The following is a 24,784-nucleotide window of genomic DNA, read 5'->3' as shown; positions in this document are numbered from 1 at the left end:
TAAAAAAAGAATGGCATCAAATGGCTCATGATATCATTGCAGTGATGCCATGTGGGCCAGTTGAATTATATAGCCATTAAATCTGTACACTGAGATGTACAGTACACGTCACACCCATCTGGAATCATGAAGGCTTCTAGGAGTCTTCTATGGGTGGAGAGTATTGAAGGACTGCATAATTGGCACACTCCAGGTCACACCCTTCTCTAGCCTGCCCACCTCATCTTTCTGTGACTTTCATGATTCTTTCCTTTTCATGAGTCAAAAATACATACAACATGCTGATGTGCACCTATCCCGAAAGTGCCAGCTGAATGGAGAAACATGGTTGGCCTGAAACCCTGTTTGTCTTTGTGGATGGTGAATAAGGATGCATAAAGTTTTCAACCCTTCTGAGTGGCATGAAAAAAGGATGTACACTGCATGAGAAAAACAACTCCTAAGACCTGGGCCTTTTGAAGAGTGAGAAAGGCAAATAGAAATAGGAATATTTTTTGAGAGAGCTGAATGCAACACGCTTTCATTTTAATGTATGCTGATTAGTGTACATTTAAAGTGACAATAAAGTTCTATTCTATTCTATTCTATTCTATTCTATTCTATTCTATTCTATTCTATTCTATTCTATTCTATTCTGTTCTCTATTCTATTCTATTCTATTCTATTCTATTCTATTCCTTTCCATATTCTATTCTATTCTATTCTATTCTATTCTATTCTATTCTATTCTATTCTATTCTATTCTATTCTATTCTATTCTATTCCAAACAATCCTGTAACGGGCAGGGCAAATGTTCTGATCACCACCCCATAGAAAGGGCCATGTAGTCAGAAAGATAAAAAGTGATCCTGTTTGCTCAGAAAATGTAACTCCGGGAGCCTTTCAAGGGGAAGAAAAGAAACAAAGACCAGTTGGATTGCAAAACATGGTTGTCTAAGTTACAGTTTGTCCACTGGAACAATGACCGAGCCCAAGCCGATGGCTGAAGGGAATGGATGGCCGGGGGAGGGAAAGGAAAGCCTCCTTCATCACCCTGCTTACAAATAGATGCATGCTACGAGTCACCGTTGTCCCACATACCTTTGGTTGCCAGTAGCTTCTTCTGTTCGTAGTCAAATGCCTAGAAATGAAACCCAGAGAAGGCCACTTAATCACTGACCTTGCTAAATGCCATGCCTACACTCTGCTCCACAAGCAACAAAGATTTGGAACAGGATCCATCACTTTGTCTCGGAGGAACCCTTTGAATCACCCAACAATGTGCCAGGAGTCCAATGAACCTTTGATATACTTAAAACTAGCTAATTGGGGCTGCCATGTCCAGTGAGGAGAAACCTGGGAGCACCAGCAATCCATTTCAAAGTCTTGGGAATGTTCAGAGGATCGCCTCACTAGAAGAGCCACACATAAATCTCTGATCCTGGTTGTGTAAGTGCGGAGGTCTCCAAACTTGGCAACTTTAAGACTGATGGACTTCAACTCCCAGAATTCTCCAGCCAGCTATGGTGGCTGGAGAATTCTGGGAGTTGAAGTCCACCAGTCTTAAAGTTGCCAAGTTTGGGGACCTCTGTGTTAGTGCAACACGGAGACTGCTTTACTAATAGAAGGGAATATGTGTAGCACACGTTTGAACTGTGTGGTCCTTGGTGCTCTCTGAACTTGATTGCTTTCTTGCAGACATTTCATTACCCGACAAGTTAACATCATCAGTATGAGAAGAGAGTGGGGTTTACTCTCAGCAATCAACATCAAGATAAGCAAGGATTAACACCAGGATGAATATCAGACTAACAATTGAGCAGTAAAATAACAGCCTGATCAAAGAAGTGCCAAGAACATCACACCAACATTGGCAAGGCAAATCAATATAATGATAGCACTTAGACTTATATGCTGCTTCACAGTGCTTTACAGCCCTAAGCAGTTTACAGAGTCAGCTTATTGCCCCCCAACAATCTGGGTCCTCATCTGACCCACCTCAGAAGGAGGGAAGGTTGAACCTGGTGGGTTTCGAACTGCCAAATTGCAGGCAGCCTGCAGTACTGCATCTGACCACCGTGCCACGGCGGCTCATGATGTTACTAGTTGGGTTATGAAACGGCTGCAAGAAAACAATGAAGCTCAGGCACAACTCCCACACAGCGCTTCACAGAGTGGAAATCCTTCCTTGGAGGAGTCAATACCTGCATGTCCACATACGTTGACTGGGGGCCCAGGTGTGCTCTTTCCGAGTTCTGCTGTGCCGCGGCCGCCCTCTCTGCTGCCCTTTCACTTCCGGGTGCCTTTTTGTCAGCCACCGTGGCCTCCGAAGCGCTCAGCTCAGAATCCGAAAGCAACCTCTCCCCCGCGCTACAGAAAGACAGGTGTTCTTTTTAAAAAGAGATGGGAACTGATGAATTACGCTTTGGGTGATTAGACAGGGTAGACTATATAGAAAGAAGAGGGCCATGGTGGAACTTTGGAGAAAGAGGTAAATTTATAATGGTGGTCATAAATATTGTAGAAAAGATTGGGAGCCTTTTCTTCTTTCCCCTTCTTCCCTTTCCTTCCTATTTCTTTTCCTTTCCCTTCCCCTTTCCTTCCTCTTTCCTTTCCCCTCCCTTCCCCTTCTTCCTTCCTTTCTTTCCCTTCCTCTTTCCTTTCCTTTCCCTTCCTCTTTCCTTTCATTTCCCTTTCCTTCTTTTTTCCTTTCCTTTCCTTTCCCCTCTCCCCTCCCTTCCCCTTCTTCCTTCCTTTCCCTTCCCTTCCTCTTTCCTTTCTTTTCTCTTCCTCTTTCCTTTCATTTCCCTTTCCTTCCTTTTTCCTTTCCTTTCCCCTCTCCCCTCCCTTCCCCTTCTTCCTTCCTTTCCCTTCCCTTCCTCTTTCCTTTGCCTTCCTCTTTCCTTTCCCTTTCCTTCCTTTCTTTTCCCTTCCCCCTTCCTTCCTCTTTCCTTTCCCCTTTCTTCCCCTTCTCCCTTCCTTTCCTTTCTCTTCCCCTTCCCCTTTCCTTTCCTTTCCTTTCTTTCCTTTCCTTCCTTTCCTTTCCATTCCCTTTCCTTCCTCTTTCCTTTCCCTTCCTCTTTCCTTCCCTTCCTCTTTCCTTTCCTTTCCCTTTCCTTCCTTTCCTTTCCTTCCCCTTCCTTCCTCTTTCCTTTCCCTCTCCCCTCCCCTCCCTCCCTTTCTCCCTCCCTTTCCTTTCCCTTCATTAAACTTAGTTTAAAAGATTATGGATAATTTCATTTCCTGGGCCACACATCTTGGGTACCTCTTAACTATCTTTTCTTTCTTTTTTCTTTTTGTACGAAAAGCATTAAGATTACACTTGTCTTCTCCACAGCTTGACTCCCATGCAACGGGAAGCCCCTCCCGGGAACCAACACTACTGACGAGTGTTTCTCAACTGTGGCAACTTGAAGAGATGTGGACTCCAACTTCCAGAATTCCCAGCCAGCAAAGCCAATGTTTTTTTTTCAAGGTTGACAAAAATACTGCTATGGACTCTCTTTCTTCTCTCCAGAATCTCCTCATAAGGGCAAATTCGGGGCCTTCCAACCCGCTTCTCTACTTCAGTTGACCATTAATGCTGCCATTACAGCTAAAGACTCTCTGAAACTCATTTTGATTTTATTGTTTGAAGTGGGCCCTGGAAGCCAGAGCTACAATCTCTTCTCTCCTTATGATCTCCTCCTTTTCCTGCCTTGGGATAACGAAGAGGACTGGGAACGCTGCTGAATGAATCATTTTACTGGATCCCCGCTGTCCCCGCCATTAAATAAGCAAGGAGGAAAAGAGGATGCAGTTACTCTCTGTGTAACTCTCCCACAGAGTTATAGTAAGGTGAAATCTTTTACATCTAACTTTCCCCCCAACAGATTCTCCACTATGAATCATGACCTACCTCAGAAGGAATTTGGAAAAATGCTTATAAATAACTTAACCCCTGACTGAAATATGTCACCAATTTTCTCTGAGGGAGCAGAAGAGCAACAGCTAAGAGACGAACGATAAATATAAAATGATGATGTCTTAAAATGTAGGTCTTTGCCAGTATGACTCTCACAGCCTAGCAAAAACCATATTTACAATGTTAGGAATGTTAGGATTGATGAAAGTTTAATATTATATTAATACTGCACAAGTAACACAATTTTGAGGGGAGAAAGCACTTGAACCAAATAAAAACCACCAGAAGATCATAAAAGATCATGGCCTTTGAGCTTGTGCATGTTGTATAAGGACTTCCCTCCAGGGATATTGTGTTATGAATAGTGTGTTTTATTTATACAACAACCCCACAGAAAACATGTTAAAACATCTCCGCCCTTTGCACAACCCCGTGTTTACAAACATGACATACTGTAAATGAGAATTTTTGGTGCCTTGCAGTAATTCTACCGTCTGCCTCTTCGTGCAAGACTGCTTTGAGGTGCTCATCATCTGCTTGAGATCGTTGGCATTTGCAGAGTGTGAAGGACTCCTCGGCATGCCCACTTCTACAAAAGCATCACTGCAACCTACAAAGAAGCAAGAGGGACCGATTAGTACACATGAAAGGTGCGCTCCCAATGCTGATGGTGTGAGTTAGATGTCTTCTTAATGGACATGTCATACCCCTGTCAGAGTCTGAATCCAAGGAGGAAGATGAACAACTGACAGGGAGTGGGAGTGTGGCTCTGTTGGCTGTGTGGGAAACTGGGGAAGGGTAAAGTCTGGTTGGGCAGAGCAGGGGAGAGGTTGAACAAGGGAGAGGAAGTTCAGAGGAAGACCCAGGCCCACCCCCCCTTCACCCTAGGGCATGCAGGGAGGAACGGAGAAGGGAGCAACATGGGTTCCATGGCTTACAGGGGAGGAAAGGGCCCTGATTCCTTTTATTATCCACACCTGGGAATGAGAGTTTAAAAGAGATGCAAGCTGAGTGTGGTGTCTGCTGGGAACAAATGTGAATTTATCTTGTGTTGATTTTGGTTATCTGCATTCCTGGCATCCTCCCAACCATGTTGAATTACTGCCATTCCTTCATGCCTGGAATTCCTTCTCTTGTCTTGCTGGACTAATCTTGCCTTGATTGGACTTATAGTTACAGTTTTTGTTGACCACGTTTTGGACTTGATTCTCTTCAGTCAAAGGCTGTTCCTGGGAGAGTTTTTCTCCAGCCCAGAAGATAACTAGAACATTGGGAGCTAATAAAGGGACTCCTATTGATTACTCCTACTGATTACCTGACTGTGTTGCCTTGTGCCATGCCCCGGGTCATCACAGGACATGTGGGGAAAACCATCATAAAATTTCCACTTCATTAAAAGAGGAATTATTGTGATTAAAAGGGGTTGGGGTGTTCTTTTTCGGCTAGTTTGGGTCATTTCATAACAAACTGCTCAAGGCCATCTTTATATCTTAGGATCCAGAAATTTCCTAATGACTGAAATATCTTGTCTTTATTAACACAGGAACAGACAAAGAATGAGATTTTTTTTTTAAATCATGTGTTGAGTCCCATGTATATTTGTCCAAGTATTAAAACACACGGGCCACAATTTTGCTATGAAAGACTACTTCTATTGTTGATAAATGGAATCAACACAAATAAAATGTAAACCTCTGTATATAACTTCCCTTTTGGGGCACTGTTTCCAGCCCAGTTCAAAGGGAAAACATTCTAGGCTGTTCACATGAACCTCAAAATTCCAGAGTTCCTGTTTTGCGGGAAGGAGAAGAAATTTAAAACTTCTGTTCCCTAAATTGCTCTAATCTTGAGTTTCTCACTCCTCTGCATTTGAGAAGTTAGTTTAGAACAAAGCCCTCTTGAAGCATTAAGATTCACCAACGAAGCACTTTTAAGCCCAAATTTCATACTTGTATTAGCCCATTATGGTTTGTAATTCTGAATCAAACCACCCCAAAAAATTATTTTGGGCCATGCCTGGAAACAGGTATTTTAGGAACGTTTTGATCATTTGATCTGGAGCAACTTTTAATCGAGACATATTTTTTATTTTTAGAACAGAAATACTCAGGTGGTCTTCCCACCATCCTTCTTAAACATGACCCCTTAAGCCCAAGAAGTTGCACTGTCCTCCTACAGGGATGATGCAACATCAGAGTACACACCAGGGTAGTTTTGGTTATACCTTCGCCAGAGTTTGTCTTGGCCGTCACTGGTTCAGGGGCATTATGGTTACCAATCGTCCGAGAAGGATCACTGTGGTTTGCACTTAATACATTTTCACCAAGAGCTGTGGCTGAGAATGCAGGATACTTCATAGATGAGGTCTGGAACAGTATGTTTAACCTAGGTTTAATCATCTTAGACTTTGAAAAAAGAAAGTCCATTAATGACTTTCCTTCATTACTTAACATCTCTTTTTCATGCAAAAAACAAAACACAAAGCAAACAGGTGATCTTATAATTTTACTCCCACCTCACCTGCCTGTGGATACCCAGTATCTATCTATCTATCTATCTATCTATCTATCTATCTATCTATCTATCTATCTATCTATCTATCTATCTATCTATCTATCGTGCTAAAATGCAGCATTTCACATTGTATCATAGAACCAAATCATCAGTATTGAACATATACACCGGAAACTTAATCAAGGGGGGGCACTTCTGCTTGATTTCTATGAACCCCCCACCTACCCACTGAGAATCTCACCCATTGACTTGGCGACTGATTCATGCCCGCTTTTGCTTTCTAAACAGGGACCATTAGCCAGTTCTGTGGGCGTGGCCTAATTTGTGGGTGTGACTTGGTGGTCATGTGACTGGCTGGGCATAGCTTGTATTATAAGTATTATATTATATTATAAATATTTATATAAATATTGAATTTTTTATATAAAAAAGAGCAACTTTTACCCAAAAGCAGGCAAAGCAGGCAGGCAGATTGAGTTGCTCACAGAATCATAGATTCATTCAGAGGTCTATCGATTTGCTCAGTCTGTCACATAAAATTTGCCTACAAGCAAACTCATAAAATTTGCTAGCAAGCAAATTCACAAAATTAACTCACAACACACCATGTATGTAAATATTGAATTTTTTATTAAAAAAAGAAAGAGCAACTTTTACCCGAAATCAGGCAAAGCAGGCAGGCAGATTGAGTTGCTCACAGAATCATTCAGTGATCTTTCTATCTGCCATTGGCTAGCTCAGTCTGCCACATATAATTTCCTTGAGTCTGCTCTGAATAATAGAACCTTCAGTCCTAAGGGAGGTTCAGCTGTGGTTAAAAGCAGAGCCGAAGATCTAAAGACTAGCCAGAAAGCAAGAAATCCAACCATTTCCTGCTTCCTAGCTAATCTAAATCTCCTGGCAGAGCAGAACAGCTGATGGTTGGGGGGGGAAAAAAGAGGAAAAATAGCAACTTAGCAGACAAGTTTGCCAGGTAAGGAGTGAGTGGGTGGGGAGGGTTCCCTCAGGCCATGTGGGCGGCATAGCCTTATGTTTCCGCACAGCCTGGATTAATTGCTCTGGATGTGACATTTCTCTGCAGCCCACCAAAATTTTCTTGTGGCCCACCGGTTGGCAACCGCTGCTGTAAAGCTCTGTGAAGTGGTATATAAGTCTAAATGGTATTGCTATTACACAGAATGTGCACAAAAGAAAATTCTGCTTAGTTAGTTGGAGTTTACTCTCTCATGAATATGCTACTTCTACTCTGGGGTCATTTTTTTACCTTTACATGACCGTTCAATGACGAGGTTGGGTTTTTCTTATTCTCCACTTGCATGGCGTTCATGTGAATATCAACAGGAGTTAAGCCAGGAGGGGGAGATGGAGTGCTTTGACTATAATTGGGCACTCCAGACAACAAGATACTGGTTAACGTGGCTTGTGCATTGGGTGGCATCATCAGGTGAGGAATAGCAGAGAAACCTGGAAGAAAACATCAGAGGTTCTGCCTCATTTCTGTTGAGATTGAAGACATCTAAAGTCCTAAGCAGACACAGGGAGTCCTCAGTTTACATCCACAATTGGGAACTTCCAACACTAAGTGAGGTCATCATTACGTGAGTTACACCTGATTGTACAACCATTTTTGCTGCAGTTCAGTGAATCCCTTAGGCGTTGAGCAAATCCAGATTTTCCCTCTGATTTCTGAAACTTGCTGGGAAGGTCAAAAAATGGCGATCTTGTGATCCTGGGATGCTGCAACCGTTTTGCCAGTTGCCAAGTACCTGGATTTTTGATCACCTGATTATGGGAGATGTTGCAATGAGTTGCAAGCAAGTGAGGGAAGTCAATTGGCTTGCAAAGAGATGCAGGCGCGTATACATTTTGGACCTGCTTTGCAAGGGAGGAAAGCTAATATTGTTACAATAGATTTGTCAGCTGGGGTGGGGGGATAATGTGTGTTTTGGTCTTTTATTATTATTTTTAATTCACATTTTAAAAAATGTTTTTGTCTAGTTTTGCTTCATCTCTGTTTAATTTTTTTTTTTTTGGATTTTGTGTTTTAATTATCGAATGAAATAAAATTGAGAGTTAAGCGTGAGGACCACTTGTATGTCACCTTTTTCAGCATCAACAAGTAGTTGTAAGACAAGGACGGCCTGTAGTTGATTTGTAATTCAGCCAAGCAAGAGTTGAAAGAATAGGATCTGAGCAGCCCAGCGTTGCCTTAAACTCCCTAGGACAGATTTTGTTTCATGAGGTCCTTGAAATGCCAAGGATTAAATTAGGATCTTCTGGATGCAAAGCACAAACCACAATGAAATGAGCAGCTACATCCTAAGCCCATCTGGCAGTCCCAAGGACTCAGATGATACCATCTTTCAATTATGGTGTCTTGAAATAGTGGCATCGTTTTAATGTCCTGTTTCTGCATGCTTGCGGGGGGGAGTGAGGGGAAATGCAAGGATTGCTCTATTCAAAATGTCTCCAATTTAAACCCCAAATACCAACCTGTAGTGCTTGTATTAGCGATTGAGGAAGCCCAGAAAGTTGAACTTGGCGTGTTTGAACTTGGACTCTGCAAAGGACTAATCGAACTATTGAGAGCGTTTAGGAGGGAGTTTGGAGGTGTGGATGTGTTGACAGATAAAGTGGTTGGACCCAAAAGACCTATAAAAAAACCAACAATAAGTAAAAGAGATTTTACACCCCTGTAGATGCACAACCAATGATTTTAAGGACCGATGCAAAACTGAAGGAGTGATTCTACTCTTCTTTTGGATGATGAAAACACTTAAGGAAGATCCACTCTAGAGTAGGGGGTCTCCAACCTTGGCAACTTTAAACCTGGTGGACTTCAACTCCCAGAATTCCCCAGCTGGTTGGGGAATTCTGGGAGTTGAAGTCCACCAGGTTTAAAGTTGCCAAGGTTGGAGACCCCTGCTCTAAGATGGTCAAGATGCCTACATCTCTCCTTGGATGTTGCTCCTAACAAGAAATGGGGTTTGCCTATGGATATTCTAAGTCATCTAGGCCATGGTTGTCCCAAAAGTGTTTTCTCAAGAGGCAACTGGACTTTCTTTGTTTTTGTTTGAAGATGTTTCACTTCTCATCCAAGAAGCTTCTTCGGTTCTGAACTAAAGAAGGTTCTTGGATGAGAAATGAAATGTCTTCGAAATAAAACAACAAAGAATGCCAGTTCCCTTTTGAAAAAGCATCTTTAAGACAAGAAATGGGATCCACCCAGTCCTTCTGTTTTGTTCTTCAAAGAAGTTTGGTCAACAGTCTACCTTGGAAATAGATCATCAAGGCTTTATTCGGATAGCTCGTGGCCGCTTAACTCAACTACATCTTAACATCTGTGACTGCAATTCTTCCTTCATTGTTCACAACCTCCCTACCTCCACAAATCCCTACTTCACATTTTCAAGTTCTTCTCTAATTCTTCTATTTCCTCTCATCAGTTAAACCAGAGTCTTCAAACTTGACAGTTTTAAGACTTGTGGACTTCAGCTCCCAGAATTCCTCCTCCAATCATGTTAGCTCAGGGATTCTGGGAGTTGAAGTCCACATGTCTTAAACTTGCCAAGGTTGAGGACTCTTGAGTTAAACAGATGTTTTCCTTTCAGTATGCTAAAGTAATGAAGATTTAATAGCTGACCAGCTGCTGTAAGGCTGTAAGCCAAGATGATGAACTGAAGGTGAGTCAGAAGGATACTGCCGCTTTAAGAAGCTGTCTATATAAGGGAGGCCATGTGAAGGCATCTTTTTCTTCTCGCGTTCTATCTCCATTGTAGTTCTCCACATAGAGTTGAAGATTGATTGCCTGCCTGGTATTTGCCTAACACATGTATATATGTATATAGCAGCCTTGTATATAAACCACTGTTAAAAGACAAGGCCTCTGTGTCCTGTGTTTTGCTCCTGGGTTGTCTCACAATAGCTGTAAACACTCTGATGCAGTATTGTCTTTACTTGAGTACAAGGGGGAAAACACACACATATCAACATAATTTTACATGTCAAAGCTGTTATTCTACCTACTTTTTAAATAAATCCATAAACCAGGGATGCCCAACCTTGGCCACTTCAAGACCTGTGGACTTCAACTCCCAGAATTCCCCAGCCAGCCATGAATTCAACTCTGGGAGTTGAAGTCCTCGCGCTTTAAAGTCGCCAAGGTTGAACATCCCTGTCTTAAACCTTGAAAGCTCATTCTGAAGAGGTCTGAAAATATTAGGCTGTAGATCATACCAAGTCCAGTTAGTCCAAGGCCAGCTGAAGTCAAGATGTCCAAGGCAGGACAAGGAAGGCCAACTGGGCAAGAGATGGGGGAGGGATTTGTTGCTACGGCAATACCGCTGCTTTCCAGACCCAGGAGACATTTCCGTGCTTCATACATGTTTAAGGCATTTCGTTCAACGCTTTTCACGATCACAGACTGAGGAAAGAAAACACGGGGTATGAATTTCTGACACACATTTCAAACAATTCCAGACAATTGACAAGAGTCACCAGTCTTGTTTACAAATCCTCTCTTGAAGGAAGCTCCCCCTAGTAGCAACAGAAAGAGCGTAGTTGTGGCTCCTAAACTACATATTTTGATTTATCCAAAAAAATCTGGAATGGTAGGGTGCACTTTGGTCGGGATTCTTGGCTGCACTATACAGTCATTGAAACCATAACCCTGTTCTGTAATATTTCAGAAGAGGAAATAAATGAGGCTTTGTATAAAGGTCCACTCCACATTTCAGCCTTGTTTAGAATCACACCACCCAACAATATTCGATCACTGATATGAATGTAGTTATCTCTGCTTTAGGCAGCCAAACTTTAAGCTCAAGATTCCTGTCCTTGTGGAGAACTTTGTGGGAAATTATGGAGTGTTCGCTAATTTATTACATCACAGTGCTTTCCAAGTCAAATAAAAATATCAGACCATAACGTTTCCCCCCACCCCAACATACAGGTCTAGAGAAACTGGATTTCTCATTTTCTAGAGCTCTGAGTCTTCCCACCACATTTAACCAACTTTCCTTCACAAATAAGTCACCACAATAATTGTGACAGCATGTTTTGATGTAGAACGATAAGAACTGGTTTGGTTCATCTTGACAAAACAATGGCTGCTTTATTTAAATCTGCCTCTTGGTTTGTTATCTGCCTCTTTCAAGTTGTCAGAGGAGTCTTTCCTTGTTGTGTACATCAGCCTAAGATGATCAGGGCTGAGAAGAACTTTGGAAAAAAAAACATCTGGCCAGATTTTATTCCCTGCTTGTGTTTCTTTTAGCTTTAAAATTACATAATAGTGAGATACTGGCTACATCCCTGTTTTTCTTGGAAGCTTCAGTCCAACACTGAAGATAAGCTTTGTTGTGCTTTTGTAGGAATTAACTTGATATTAAAAATATAATCTGATGATGTCATTCCAAAGACATCGTTTACTAATTAATAAAGATCTTTTTTTATTTACCTTAGCTATTACACTGTGGTAATTAGATAAGCTTGTTTCTGTTAAATAACACAGACACCAAGACCACAGAAAGGAAACTTAACAGTGTGAAAATCATTACATAATATACTTAATTTCACATGACAGTGAAATAATGTTTAGGATCATCCAACACAAATTAGAGCCCAGATGTTCAAGATGGTTTTAGGAAAGGCCAAGGAACAAGGCATATTATTGCTGGTGTGTGCTGACCTATTTAGAAAACCAAATAATACCCAAAATAAGTCAATACGTGCTTCACTGACAATAGAAAGCTCTTTGACAAGTGTCAATCATGTTAAACTCTCACGGGTCCTTAGGAAAATTAGAATCATAGAGCATCTCATTATCTTCATATAACACAACACAAAGAAGAGTAAGCAAGTGGCAAAGAAGTGAGACAGGGCTGTATAGTCTCCCCTTTCAACGTAAATACTAAACGAACGCTGGATTCATAACAACTCGGTTCTAAAACAGAATTCTCATTATAATAACTCTATTGTTACAATGACCAGAAGGTTAAAAAAAGGTAGAAGTTTCCTCTGTTCAGTTGTGTCCAACACAAGGGGCCAATATTCATCTCTGTTTCTTAGACAAGGTAGCCAATCATTCTCTGAAGACACCTCTCTGGTCCTGTGGACAGCCAGACTATAACACCGAGGTGCACAGAAAGCTGCTGCTTTCCCGCTGAAGTGTACCTATTTATCTACCTGCATTTGCATGCTATCGGACTGCTAGGTGGGCAGGAATGGAAGCTCACCCCGTTGCACGGTGCTTGGGTCTTGAACCTGGGCTGCCAGTTTTCCAGCTGACAACCTCAGCGTCTTTAACTGCTGAGCCATCCTGCCCCAATAACCAGAAGGGGGCTGGCTTAACTTTCAAGCAGGATAGTTAAAAAGCTAAACAATAGCCTTGTCCAGAAAAACCAGAGTCCGTTCTACTCACCTTACTCGTCTGTTTTGGCTTTGGCTTAATACTGATGAAGACATCTAGCTGCTCCATCAGCTGGGTAATAAAATGTGGTTCTACGTCGATTTCTTCCTTCATATCAAACATCAGCACAAGAGGAAGGCAGCCCTGGAAAATTAAATGCAAAATCCAATATGAAGTTCAGGAAGCCCTTCATTGTTTTGTGCAGCACACAGTGGAATAATGTTCTCCTGTTCATCATTCCCAGCATAAACACACACTCCTTCTCCTATGTTTTCCTCACGTGATCCTTCTAACAAGAGGTTTACAGACTCTAGAAATGCCCGTTGTTTGACATTTCCATACTGACAAGAGTGTATTTTCTCAGGATGTTTGAATTCTCAGCAGTTCAAAAATATGGGAGATGCACAATGCCTGATGACATCTGGATAGGGTCTACTATACAACCAAGAACTTACAACTTCAGCTTTTGCTTAAGTGAGCCCCAACAGTTTTGAAATGGAGGGTTAACTAAAACTTCTAAAGATCCTCTTTGAAACCAAGAATTGTGCAGATCTATTGGGAATAAATCTTCTGATCCTTTCTGCAATAGGAAAACACACACACACACACACACAAACTCTTATGAACTAATTATTTGCATGCAGGCCTATTATGATCCTGCAGTAGACTGCCTGGTCAACTTGCAAGACATGGAAAAATCCAATAATGAATATGTGAGAACCAAAAAGGCAAGACCATTTGGCACTGGAAACAGAAACAAGCATGCCAAACACATAAAAACAAAAAAATATGTAGCGAATCCAGCCCACTACACCTGATGAGATGAAAAATGTTATAACTTTCAACAATCAAAGCCATATTGTTCCTAAATTTACAATTTGTATCATTTCATTTCATTGCCATCTGGACCACTCAAGAACAGTTCTAATTCAACTGAGAATTGTTCAAATGTTTTGAAGAGGAATGTTCTGCCTTGCCCTTTAGTCTTAATGTTTTCACAGAATAGCCGAGTTGGAAGGGGCCTTGGTAGTCTTCTAGTCTACATCCAACTCTTTCTGTTGTTGCTCGTATTCTTTTTTGCCTCTTTCATTCTACAAGGAATTCCTCTGGATACGCTCCAGTTCTGTACGCCTTAAATGTGGAACGGCATATAGCAATAGCATTTAGAGTCATATACTGCTTCACAGGGCTTTACAGTGCCTCTCTAAGCGGTTTACAGAGTCAGCCTCTTGCCCCCAACAATCTGGGTCCTCATTTTACCCACCTCAGAAGGATGGAAGGCTGAGTCAACCTTGAGCCTGGTGGGATTCGAACTGCCAAATTGTAGGCAGCTGGCTGCAGCAGAAGTAGCTTGCAGTACTGCACTCTAACCACTGTGCCACAGAGGCTCCTTATGCTAGGTTTGAATATTAAAATGCGACAGAATAGATAAAAAAGAGAGCGAGGTCTTACCATCCCATAAAATGCTTGCTCCCTGGCTGCATTGAAAGAAACAACGGCAGTGTTAGTGACTATCCCAAGGCATGCGCAAGCCACAAGTTTATGTGATTCTATCTAGCGAACTCTTGTGGCTACTCTCTTCGGATTATGGGATTGCAACTTTCAACAGCTTCTTTGCATTTTGCAAGTTTCAAATGCCAAAACCCCACAAGACAACTTCAGACTCAAGGAAATTCTGGACTGGATTCAGTCAGACTTCACTTTTTTGAGGTCCAGGAATTTTCAAATATCAGAGTTGGGGAGGGACCATGTAGCTCTTCTAGTCCAAGCTCCTGCCCAAGCAGTAGACCCTAAACCATTTCAGACAAATGGATGTTCAGATTCTTCCTCTTCCATTGCTTCTTCTCTTGCCTTCTGCTGGCTTTGGAAAATCATACCAGCTAACTGACTAACCATTCTTGAGATGGGTAATTGAAATATCTGCCTCATCAGAGTTACGAAAAGCCGGTTTAATGCCCCTGATTTCAGAGGGAAGCACAGAATCCTTTAATGGGATTCCATACATTGCAATTCGCAGTTGCAATGTATGGCTGTGAAAGTTGGACCATAAGGAAGGCTGAGTGACAAAAAATTGAGGCCTTTGAACTGTGGTGATGTAGAAGACTCCTGCGAGTCCCTTGGATTGTAAGGCGACCCAACTGGTCAGTCCTAGAGGAGATCAACCCTGGCTGCTCTTTAGAAGGCCAGATCCTGAAGATGAAACTCAAAGACTTTGGCCACCTCATGAGAAGGAAGGATTCCCAGCCTAATGCTGTGAACAATTGAGGGCAATAGAAGAAGGAGACGGCAGAGAAGGAGGGGGCTGGATGGAGTCACTGAAGCAGTTGCCATGAGCTTAAATGGACTCCAGAAGATGATAGAGGACAATTGAGATCAAGTGAGGTACTAATACTTCTCTATAAGGCCTTAGTAAGACCACACCTAGAATACTGCATCCAATTTTGGTCACCACATTATAAAAAAGATGTTGACGCTCTAGAAAAAGTACAGAGAAGAGCAACCAGGATGATTAGGGGATTGGAGACTAAAATATATGAAGAACAGTTAACAGATAACAGATAATCAGAGTTGGAAGGGACCTTTTAGGTCATCTAGTCCAACACCCCCCCAAAAGCAGGAGACCCTACAGTCCAATCCAGGAGGCAGTCCAGTCTCTTCTTGAAGGTCTCAAGTGACAGGAACTGGGCATGGCTAGTCTAGTAAAGAGAAGGACCAGGGGAGACATGATATCAGTCTTCCAATATTTGAGGGGCTGCCACAGAGAGGAGGAAGGGGTCAAGCTCTTTTCTAAAGCACCTGAAGGCCAGACAAGGAATAATGGATGGAAATTGAACAAGGAGAGATTTAACCTGGAAATAAGGAGAAACTTTCTGACAGTGAGAACAATCAACCAATGGTACACCTTGCCTTTGGGAGTTGTGGGAGCGCCATCACTCGAGTCTTTCAAGAAGAGATTGGACTGCCATTTGTCAGAAATGGTGTCAGAAATGGGCAGGGGCTTGGACTAGGTGACCTACAAGGTCCCTTCCAACTCTGATTATCTGTTATCTGTTATCTGACAGGAAGGCCTGGAGGAACATTGTCCATGGGGTCACAATGGGTTGGACACGACTTCACAACTAACAACAACAATAACAACATGATCACGTTTTCCTAAACCAGGGAAACTACGTTAAGTCTTAACACTAACAGGCTATCTGTATGGGTAGCTAAGAGCTAGTACATCCTGCGGTAACTAACCTAGGTTTGAACTCTTGAGCCTGGCTCCTACTCCAAGGGGAGAAAAATATAATTTGTGATGTGGGTAAGGGAGATTCAGCCAAGCAAGACTTTCTGGGTAATTTTTTCTTCCATAAAAGAGATTATGCAATTACTGGTACAGGTAGTCCTGGATTTTCAACAGTTCATTTAATGACCATTCAAAGTTACCACAGCACTGAAAAGACTGACTTATGACTGTTTTTTCAGTCTTAGAACCACTGCATCATCCTCGTGGTCACATGATCAAAATTCAGATGCTTGGCAACTGACTTGTATTTATGATGGTTGCAGTGTCCAAGGGACAGTGTGATCCACTTTTGTGATCTTCTGACAAGCAAAGTCGATGAGGAAGCCAGATTCACATGTCAACAACTGCTGTGATGACCCCAAGGGGCGTGGCACAAAGACAACACAGTCAGATAATCAATAAGAGTCCCTTTATTAGCACCAACTTTGCCCCCAATGTCCTGGTTACTTTCTGGCTGGAGAAAAACTCTCCCAGGAACAGCCTTTGGCTGCAGAGATTCAAGTCCAAAACATGGTCAACACAAACTGTAACTATAAATCCAATCAAGCCAAATGGAGGTAATTAGTTTGGCAGGGCAGGAGAAGGAATTCCAGACATGAAGGCACGGCAATAACTCAACATGGTTGGAAAGACTCCAGGAACCCAGATAAGCAAAGACAACACAGAATAAAGTCACGTTTGCTCCCAGCAACTGCCGCAGTCAGCATTCACTTCTTTTAAACCCATTCCCAGCTGTGGCTAATGAAGAGAATCAGGGCCCTTTCCTCCTCCATAAACAACACAACCCACATTGCTCCCTTCTCCGTTTCTCCCTTTGAGCCCTAGGATGAAGAAGGGGTGGGCCTCCTCCCTCTCACTTGTTCTACCTCTCACTTGTTCTACCTCTCCCCAGCTCTGCCCAGCTGGACTTTGTCCTTCCCCAGTTTTTTCCACAGCCAACAGAGCCACACTCCCATTCCATGTCAGCTGCTCGTCTTCCTCCTTGGATTCAGAGTCTGACAGGGGCATGACAACTGCAGCCATTCGCTTAACAATTGTGGCAAGACAAATTGTAAAAGGAGGCAACATTCACTTAACAAATGTCTCACATAGTGACAGAAAGTTCTGTTACATCTGTGGTCGTAAGTCGAGGATTACCGGGAATCACATGTGAAGTAAATGCTGACTGCAAACTCCAGTTCCTACCCTCATCTGCTGCCCCACACGCCCAGTCCCACCCTTCAGGATTCTTACCATGAGATATTGTCTGGCAAGACAGACTGATTCGATTGTGCCTTGGAGGTAGACAGTGGATTTCTTCTGGGGATTACTAGGATCAGGGAAATGGATCTGAGCACCGGTTCTCTGCATGATATGCTTGATGTTGCTGCCATTTCGGCCCATCATAAAGAGGTGGTGCTGAGCTGCTATGTCTAGCTGGGTGCTCACCGGGATGGCGGAGGCTAAACTGCCGGCCAGGTGCTCTAAGAGCAGAGCTGTTCCTTCCTGTCCAGGAAGGGAAAACAAAACAAGATTAGATTCACTGTAGAATAGCAACAGACTTATATACTGCTTTACGGTGCTTTTACAGCCCTCTCTAAGCGGTTTACAGAGTCAGTGTCGGTTTTGGAAGACATATGGAGATCTGATGGTCCCACGCTGCCACATCTGACCATGGGAAAATGGGAGGGGGGAATCTGATATTAACACAGTTGAGAAAGTCCAGAAATATTTCACAAGAAGAGTTCTACACTCCTCTACTTGTTGCAGAATACCTTATGCCACCAGACTTGAAATTCTAGACCTAGAAAACCTAGAATTATGCCGCCTTCGGTCTGATATAAGTATAGTACATAAAATCATACATTGCAATGTCCTACCGGTCAATGAATACTTCAGCTTCAACCATAACAACACAAGAGCACACAATAGATACAAACTCAATGTTAACCGCACCAAGCTTGACTGCAGAAAATACGACTTCAGCAACAGAGTGATCAATGTCTGGAATACTCTACCTGACTCTGTGGTTTCTTCCCCAAACCCCAAAAGCTTTAACCTTAGACTGTCTACTATTGACCTCACCCCTTTCCTAAGAGGTCTGTAGGGGGTGTGCATAAGCGCACCATCGTGCCTACCATCCCTGTCCTATTGTTTCTTTTATTTTTCTTATATGTATCCATGTATTCATAACTATGTTTATCCTTATACCTGTTATCTTGCAAGTGATTGACAAATCAAATCAAATAAATAAATAAATAAATAAATAATATCAAAGTATATCTAGTTAGACATAACATTCTTTTTCTGATTTAAGGTCATGTTGTGTTGTGCATAAGTGAGAAGTCGTCTTAACTTGGGACGGATGCTGATTGGGGCATGTGATGTGATGATGGGTGCAGGGGATGGATTGTGTAGTTTTTACTTATTGTAAGGAAGCCTGAAACTTTCAGATTCGGGATTCCACAGTTGTGCCAGTTACTATCCAAATAAAAGGAACTTTTGAGAGATGTCTGCCTCGGAGTTATTGGGTGGAATGGAGGTTTGCTGGACTGCTGACATTCAGCCTCTTGCCCCCAACAATCTGGGTCCTCCTTTTACCCACCTCGGAAGGATGGAAGGCTGAGTTCAATCTTGAGCCTGATGAGATTTGAACTGCCAAATTGCAGGCAGCTGGCAGTCAGCACAAGTAGCCTGCAGTACTGCACTCTGTGCATGGGGCAACCGTGTCTCATATCTCAGTGCCCTTCAAAAGGGTAGAAATCACCTTTCTTCCTGACATGAAACTTTCCCCATTTGGCAAAGTTTTGCGCTTAAAATTATCTGAAAGAAACGGCAACTGGATTTTCTTCTTGTTATTGTTGTTTTCCCTTTTGAAATCATTTCATTTTTCATCCAAGAAGGAACTTCTTCTGAAGAAGCTTCCGGATGAGAAGCGAAACCATTTCACAGGGGTGGGGGGAGGGGGGGAACCTCCCAAGAAAGTCCAGTTGCATTTTGGAAAAAGCACTTAGGGGGCAAACCATGACCTGGATGATTGAGAATCTCCACGGACATTGGAAACAAAATGCTTTGCTCATTCCAGTAGGCTTCATATCCTGTTTCTAGGAAATTATGCTATAAGAACAAACTCTGGTAAATCACCAGATAAACACCCAAGTAGCTTGTAAGGAAAGATGATTTATTTATGCGAGGAAGCAAACAGAACCTTTAAAAATGGGTATCTTCATTGTCATCCTCATCATTATGATTTATGCAAGGCAGCAGACAGAACCTTGCTTTAGATAAAACGGATGGCGCAACCTTCTTCGGCAAACATTTTTTGTGTTTTTGCCCATTTAGTTGTAAGCGGGGCCGCCTTGAAATCTGAAGACAGCAGTGGTGGGGTTCCATCGGTTTGGCCTGGTTCTGCTGAGCCGGTAGCGGCGATGAACCAGTCGTCTCCACTGCGCTGCTGTTGGGCCCACCCAGGCTCCCAGGCTCACCTGTATTCCCTGATTTTGAAGCACAGCCGCTTTGCGCGGCACAGCAGAGTGCTGCACGGCGGCTGCTGAAGCAACCAGGATTGCAGGAGGTTAGTTAGAATGCCTCTGCGCCTGCGCAAAGTGTGTGTTTGGCGTGTGCACCCACGCGAAGCGCACCCACCAAGCCACACCCACCGAACTGGTAGTAAAAGTTTTTGAATCCCGCCACTGGAACACAGGTATGTGGTCTAAAGGCAGCTCTGATTTCTACTTGCAGTCTCCAATTGCAATTTATATTATGCATGAACTATGCCTCTCTGGATCTATATTCTCCTCCCCTCTTGCCCAGAAGAAGCCTGAAGCTTCTGCAAGCTCCATTTAGTAGCCACCCACTCCAGAAAAAGTACCCTATCAAACAGTTCCCTAAAACCATTAAGTTCAGAACAATAATAGCTCACCTTCACGGCACTCGTGTTATTCTGGGAGCCTCTGATCATGACCGTAGCACCATATGTCCGAGAACGCTGCTTGAACGACACTGAAATATTGTATGTCTGTGATAGATGCTGAATCGTGGGAGAACTTGGGTCAGGGATGGGTTGAAGGATTCCAGCTATAGGTAATTCAAACATCAACACCAAGGGCAGCAGTTCCTGAAACAGCAACCAAAACAAATCCACAGCAAATAATCAGTATAGACACGGTCAAACGGTCGGCAGTTCAGCTGTTCGAATCCCTAGCACCACATAATGGAGTGAGCTACCATTTCTTGTCCCAGCTTCTGCTAACCTAGCAGTTCGAAAGCATGTAAAAATGCAAGTAGAAAAATAGGAACCATCTTTGGTGGGAAGAGAACAGCATTACGTGCACCTTTCGGCATTTAGCCATGCACGTCATATGACCACGGAGACGTCTTCGGACAGGGCTGGCTCTTCAGCTTTGTAACGGAGATGAGCAGCGCCCCATAGAGCCAGAAACGACTAGTACGTATGTGAGAGGGCAACCTTTACCTTTTACCTTTTACCTTTATCTACTCTGCTAATATGCTGCCTATTTCAGCACAGAGCTGGGAGGGCTTCGGGACAGACCCCCGCTCTGCACAGCCATTGCATCATATCATTATTAAAACTGGGGAAGTCTTTGTTGCCAATTAAGGATGCTGCTCCTCATTGGCACTGATGGCTCTTCAGAAGTTGGAGCACAGAAGAAGAAAGACCGGGAACTATTTCAATTTTGCATTTCATGCGATGCATCCCCAGTGGTCCCCAATGAAAAAATATATTTAAATACAATATAAAAGAGAAGGAGGAAAAACTCAGCAGAGCCACTAGATAGAATAGCAGGAGGAATATATAGGAGAGGCCCTAATGAGTTTGGCAGTCTTGGGCTTCACGCCCAGGCTGCAACGAGGCATGGAAGGGAGCTTCAGAGAAATCCAAGGACTGCAGAAAGTGAGATTGACTGATGAAAGCAGGAAGCCAAAACCAACGGTTTTCAGCAAGCGATTCAGCTCAGAGGAAGCAACAATGAAAATATTTGCAAGCTTGTAGAATTCCCCATTTTTAATAGCCTAAAAGAAGTAACGCCTGCTCCTTCCAACCCAGGCATCTCCGTTGAACTTCCTTAATGGGCTACCTGGTTCCCCCTAGACTTGCCTGTCTGCCTGTCCTTGGCTTCGGTCATGACTCAAATGCTGTTTTTCCTTGACTGATGAAAAACTAACTCTCCGGGGCCAAGATCGGGAGGGTAGGGGCTGAGACTCAAACTACAGGCTTTGCTTCGATGGGCAAAGCATTTCAGACAATGGGGCTGCCCCCTGTCAGAAGAATAATTTTGGGTTCCAACTCGAGCCAGGGTTGTACAAGAATAAAGAAAAAAATGAGATCCAGATAGCTGCGAGGAAAGAAGAAATATTTATTCCTAAAAGCAAGGAGTTTGCCTTTAGGGGAAGCCACAGAGAAATGGGGTACAGCAACAGAATTTTATAGGGGAGCTTATTCTAGTGTAGATATGTGATGATTCTAGGGTGACACTTCAGCGCTGTGTATGTGTGTGTGTGTGTTTGTGTTTATTCTTATGAACGTGAAGTTCTGCTGAGAGACCTACATTTAATGAACTCTATTTGTGTTTACAGATAACAGATAATCAAAGTTGGAAGGGACCTTGTAAGTCATCTAGTCCAACCACCCCACCCAACCAAGCAGGAGACTCTACACCATTTCTGGCAAATGGCAGTTCAATCTCTTCTTGAAGGTCTCAACTGATGGCGCTCCCACAACTTCCGAGGGCAACTTCTGTTCCATGGATTGATTGTTCTCACTGTCAGAAAATTCCTCCTTATTTCCAGGTTAAATCTCTCCTTGTTCAGTTTCCACCCATTATTCCTTGTCTGGCCTTCAGGTGCCTTGGAAAATAGCTTGACCCCCTCCTCTGTGGCAGCCGCTCAAATATCCTTCTCTTCACTAGACTAACTAAGCCCAGTTCCTTCAACTGTTCTTCATATGTTTTAGTCTCCAGTCCCCTAATCATCCTGGTTGCTCTTCTCTGCACTTTTTCTAGAGTCTCCTTAAATATGTCCTTATTTCCAGGTTGAATCTCTCCTTGATCAGTTTCCATCTGTTATTCCTTGTCTGGCTTTCAGATGCTTTGGAAAATAGCTTGACCTGCTCCTCTCTGTGGCAGCTCTTCAAATATTGGAAGGCTGCTATCCTGTCTCCCCTGGTCCTTCTCTTTACTAGACTAGCCAAGCCCAGTTCCTGCAACCGTTCTTCATATCTTTTAGTCTCCAGTCCCCTAATCATCCTGGTTGCCCTTCTCTGAACTTTTTCTAGAGTCTCAACATCTTTTTTGTAGTGTGGTGACCAAAAACTGGATGCAGTACTCTAGGTGTGATCTTACTAAGGCTTTATAGAGTGGTATTAGTACCTCACTTAATCTCGATTGTATCCCTCTGTTAATGCAACTTAGGATTGCATTAGTTTTTTTAACTGCTGCTGCACACTGCTGGCTCCTATTTAGCTGGTTAACATGTTAATTCTCAGACTTGGACTCTTAGCAACATGGAAAGCTCTACAGGGGTAAGACCTATTGAGTTGGCATTAAGGGGCAGAAATCCTGAATAGGATACACAGTGGCATCTAGAGCAGTGGTCTCCAAATTTGGCAACTTTAAGACTTGTGGACTTCAACTCCCAGAATTCTCCAGCCAGCAATTCTGGGACTTGAAGTCCACAAGTCTTAAAGTTGCCAAGTTTGGGGACTCCTGGTCTATAAAGACACAGGAAGTGACAAGAAGTGTCTATAGAAATACTTCGTTCTTCTGTGCTGTGACTTAAGGTATCCACTCTCCTGAGTGCAAAAAATGCAAACAGAGCTTGACAGTCCACTTCCCTTGACGTGCAACCGGAATGGAAGTTAGGAGAACGATAACTAAAGTTGCAGCTCCAGGTAGGCTAAATTCCCTGGAGCTGCAAATTTTGCAGAACACATAACGGATCTGGAGGAATCCCAACTTTTTAAAGTAATGTTCACATGTGCCGGCATTTCATAATTACCCGTATTCTAACTCTGGCAGATTCCACTCCGGCTGGCTGCCCTGCAATAGACACCTGTGGAAATGCAAGGACCAAAAGTTAAATTCTAATAATAGCAGGAACAGATAGAATAGAGTGAATCCTTGACAGTATATCAATGCATTCTTGGAATTCTAGTTTCTTACTCTCAAAGTCTCCCCCTTCCATGGGAGCAGAGAATAAAGAGAAAGGGAAGATGGCAGACACATTCACAAAAGACTTAAGCCTACTGCATCTCAGTTGGGCACAAAAAGCAAATATTATCTGAATATCTGGGCCTTGTTCGTAAGCTATGCCTACACGCACCTTGAGAAGTTGTGGCCCCTTGAGCACTTCAACTTTGCCCTAGCATTTAAAAATGTTGTGGTAATTAAAAACAAGCTTTGAGGTTATTTTCTCTGCACAAATATACAGGAAACAGAGTTTCTTAGGACTTAGTATGTTCATCAGAGAGAGGAATTATCTGAGAGATAAAACTGTGCAACCCAAATCATCCTCATTTATCACACGTTTTGATGGACGTGGCATTACGGACGCTCACAGAGTTATTGTGCACAGAATGACAAGGGGGGGGGGGTGTTGTGTTGAAGCAAGGACAAAATAAAGCCAGTGATTTGACAAAACCACACAATGAAACACAATTTGGTTTCAACAACCTTTAAAAAGTATACTGCTGTGTCCTGCTTAAAGAATTAGGCATGATGCAAAATTGACAACTTACTTGACAAAAAATACACCCAGAATAAGCATCTGGTGCTCCTTGAGGCTTAATTTCAGTAAGAAAACCGCCAAAAGATGCTTTTTCTGGGAAAGAGCTTTTCTTAGGACAAGCATGCAATTTTGCACATATCCAATGTATATATAATGCCTCTTGGTCCGCTTCCTCCTCCACCAAACACAAAAGAAACACAAAGTGTGAAAGCAATACCCTCTTAAGAGATGTGGGCTAAATGCTTTTCCACAAAAAGTCCTCCGAGGCAATTCCGACTTCATCAGAGTTGGTCTCGGGTTCAAGAGAAACTCAGAGAGTTACCTACTTGATTGCTTTTTTCCGCTTGGTTATTTCGATTAGAATCTGGAAAATGGATGTGGCAGCCTGTTTCTTCCATCACTTTTTTAATATTATTCCCTCCTTTGCCAATGACGTGAGAATGCTCAGTATGGGATACGTCCATCTTCAGGGTGACTCGATTGCTCTGAAATGGAAATCAGGATATTCTTTATTTCACTCTCCCCCGGGAGAGAATACATTTCATCTTTATGAAGCTGTTGACATCCAAGCCTTGCTTTCCAATCTAAGCCCGTTTTTCTGGTGAGATTTCGTCTGGTCCATTTCAAATCACCTTTCCTGAGTTAGAAAAGGTTCGGGTTTTCAAAAACTAAAAATGGAAATAGTTCATATAAACTGAAAGGAACGTGGCTATGCTCAGTGCTCCCCAACCTTTCCATCTTGGCGGCCCAGCCTGGCGCAGGGAGGAGGGTGTGAGTGTGTGAGTGGTACGTGCACACATGTACACCCGTCGCTTATGCGAATGGCTCTCTGTGTGTGAGCTCAAGTGTTCTCTGCTCACACAAGTCTTCACTCCAGTCCGGTAGTTAGGGGGCACAATATGGCTACCTGATTGGCTGCAAGTGGAGCTTGTGTCTGGAGTCTCCATTCCGATTCGCTAGCTAGGG

General features: G+C 42.9%; 1 protein-coding gene across 2 annotated transcripts in view; it reads right to left on the bottom strand.

The window, feature by feature from the left end:
* The window catches only part of BICC1 (BicC family RNA binding protein 1), a 125,302-nt gene that overhangs the window by 12,158 nt on the left and 88,360 nt on the right, over positions 1–24,784 (bottom strand). The window contains exons 5-16 of one of the 2 annotated variants that reach the window (XM_087932253.1): positions 24,145–24,303; positions 23,090–23,143; positions 19,995–20,189; positions 17,327–17,578; positions 12,817–12,948; positions 10,635–10,821; positions 8,892–9,050; positions 7,663–7,862; positions 6,109–6,289; positions 4,338–4,494; positions 2,185–2,350; positions 1,082–1,121 (exon numbers count right to left, since the gene is read on the bottom strand). In XM_087932253.1, the coding sequence (XP_087788379.1) occupies positions 1,082–1,121; positions 2,185–2,350; positions 4,338–4,494; positions 6,109–6,289; positions 7,663–7,862; positions 8,892–9,050; positions 10,635–10,821; positions 12,817–12,948; positions 17,327–17,578; positions 19,995–20,189; positions 23,090–23,143; positions 24,145–24,303 (1,882 nt within the window). The remainder of the gene's footprint in view (positions 1–1,081; positions 1,122–2,184; positions 2,351–4,337; positions 4,495–6,108; positions 6,290–7,662; positions 7,863–8,891; positions 9,051–10,634; positions 10,822–12,816; positions 12,949–17,326; positions 17,579–19,994; positions 20,190–23,089; positions 23,144–24,144; positions 24,304–24,784) is intronic. The other variant, XM_026710995.2, reaches the window with a different exon arrangement.

Source organism: Pseudonaja textilis, chromosome 4 (assembly GCF_049901715.1).
Source record: "Pseudonaja textilis isolate UNSWEBS1 chromosome 4, rPseTex1.2, whole genome shotgun sequence".
NCBI classification, from domain to species: domain Eukaryota; kingdom Metazoa; phylum Chordata; class Lepidosauria; order Squamata; family Elapidae; genus Pseudonaja; species Pseudonaja textilis.
Note: the sequence above shows the minus strand (reverse complement) of the source record. Positions and strands in the feature narration are given on the sequence as shown.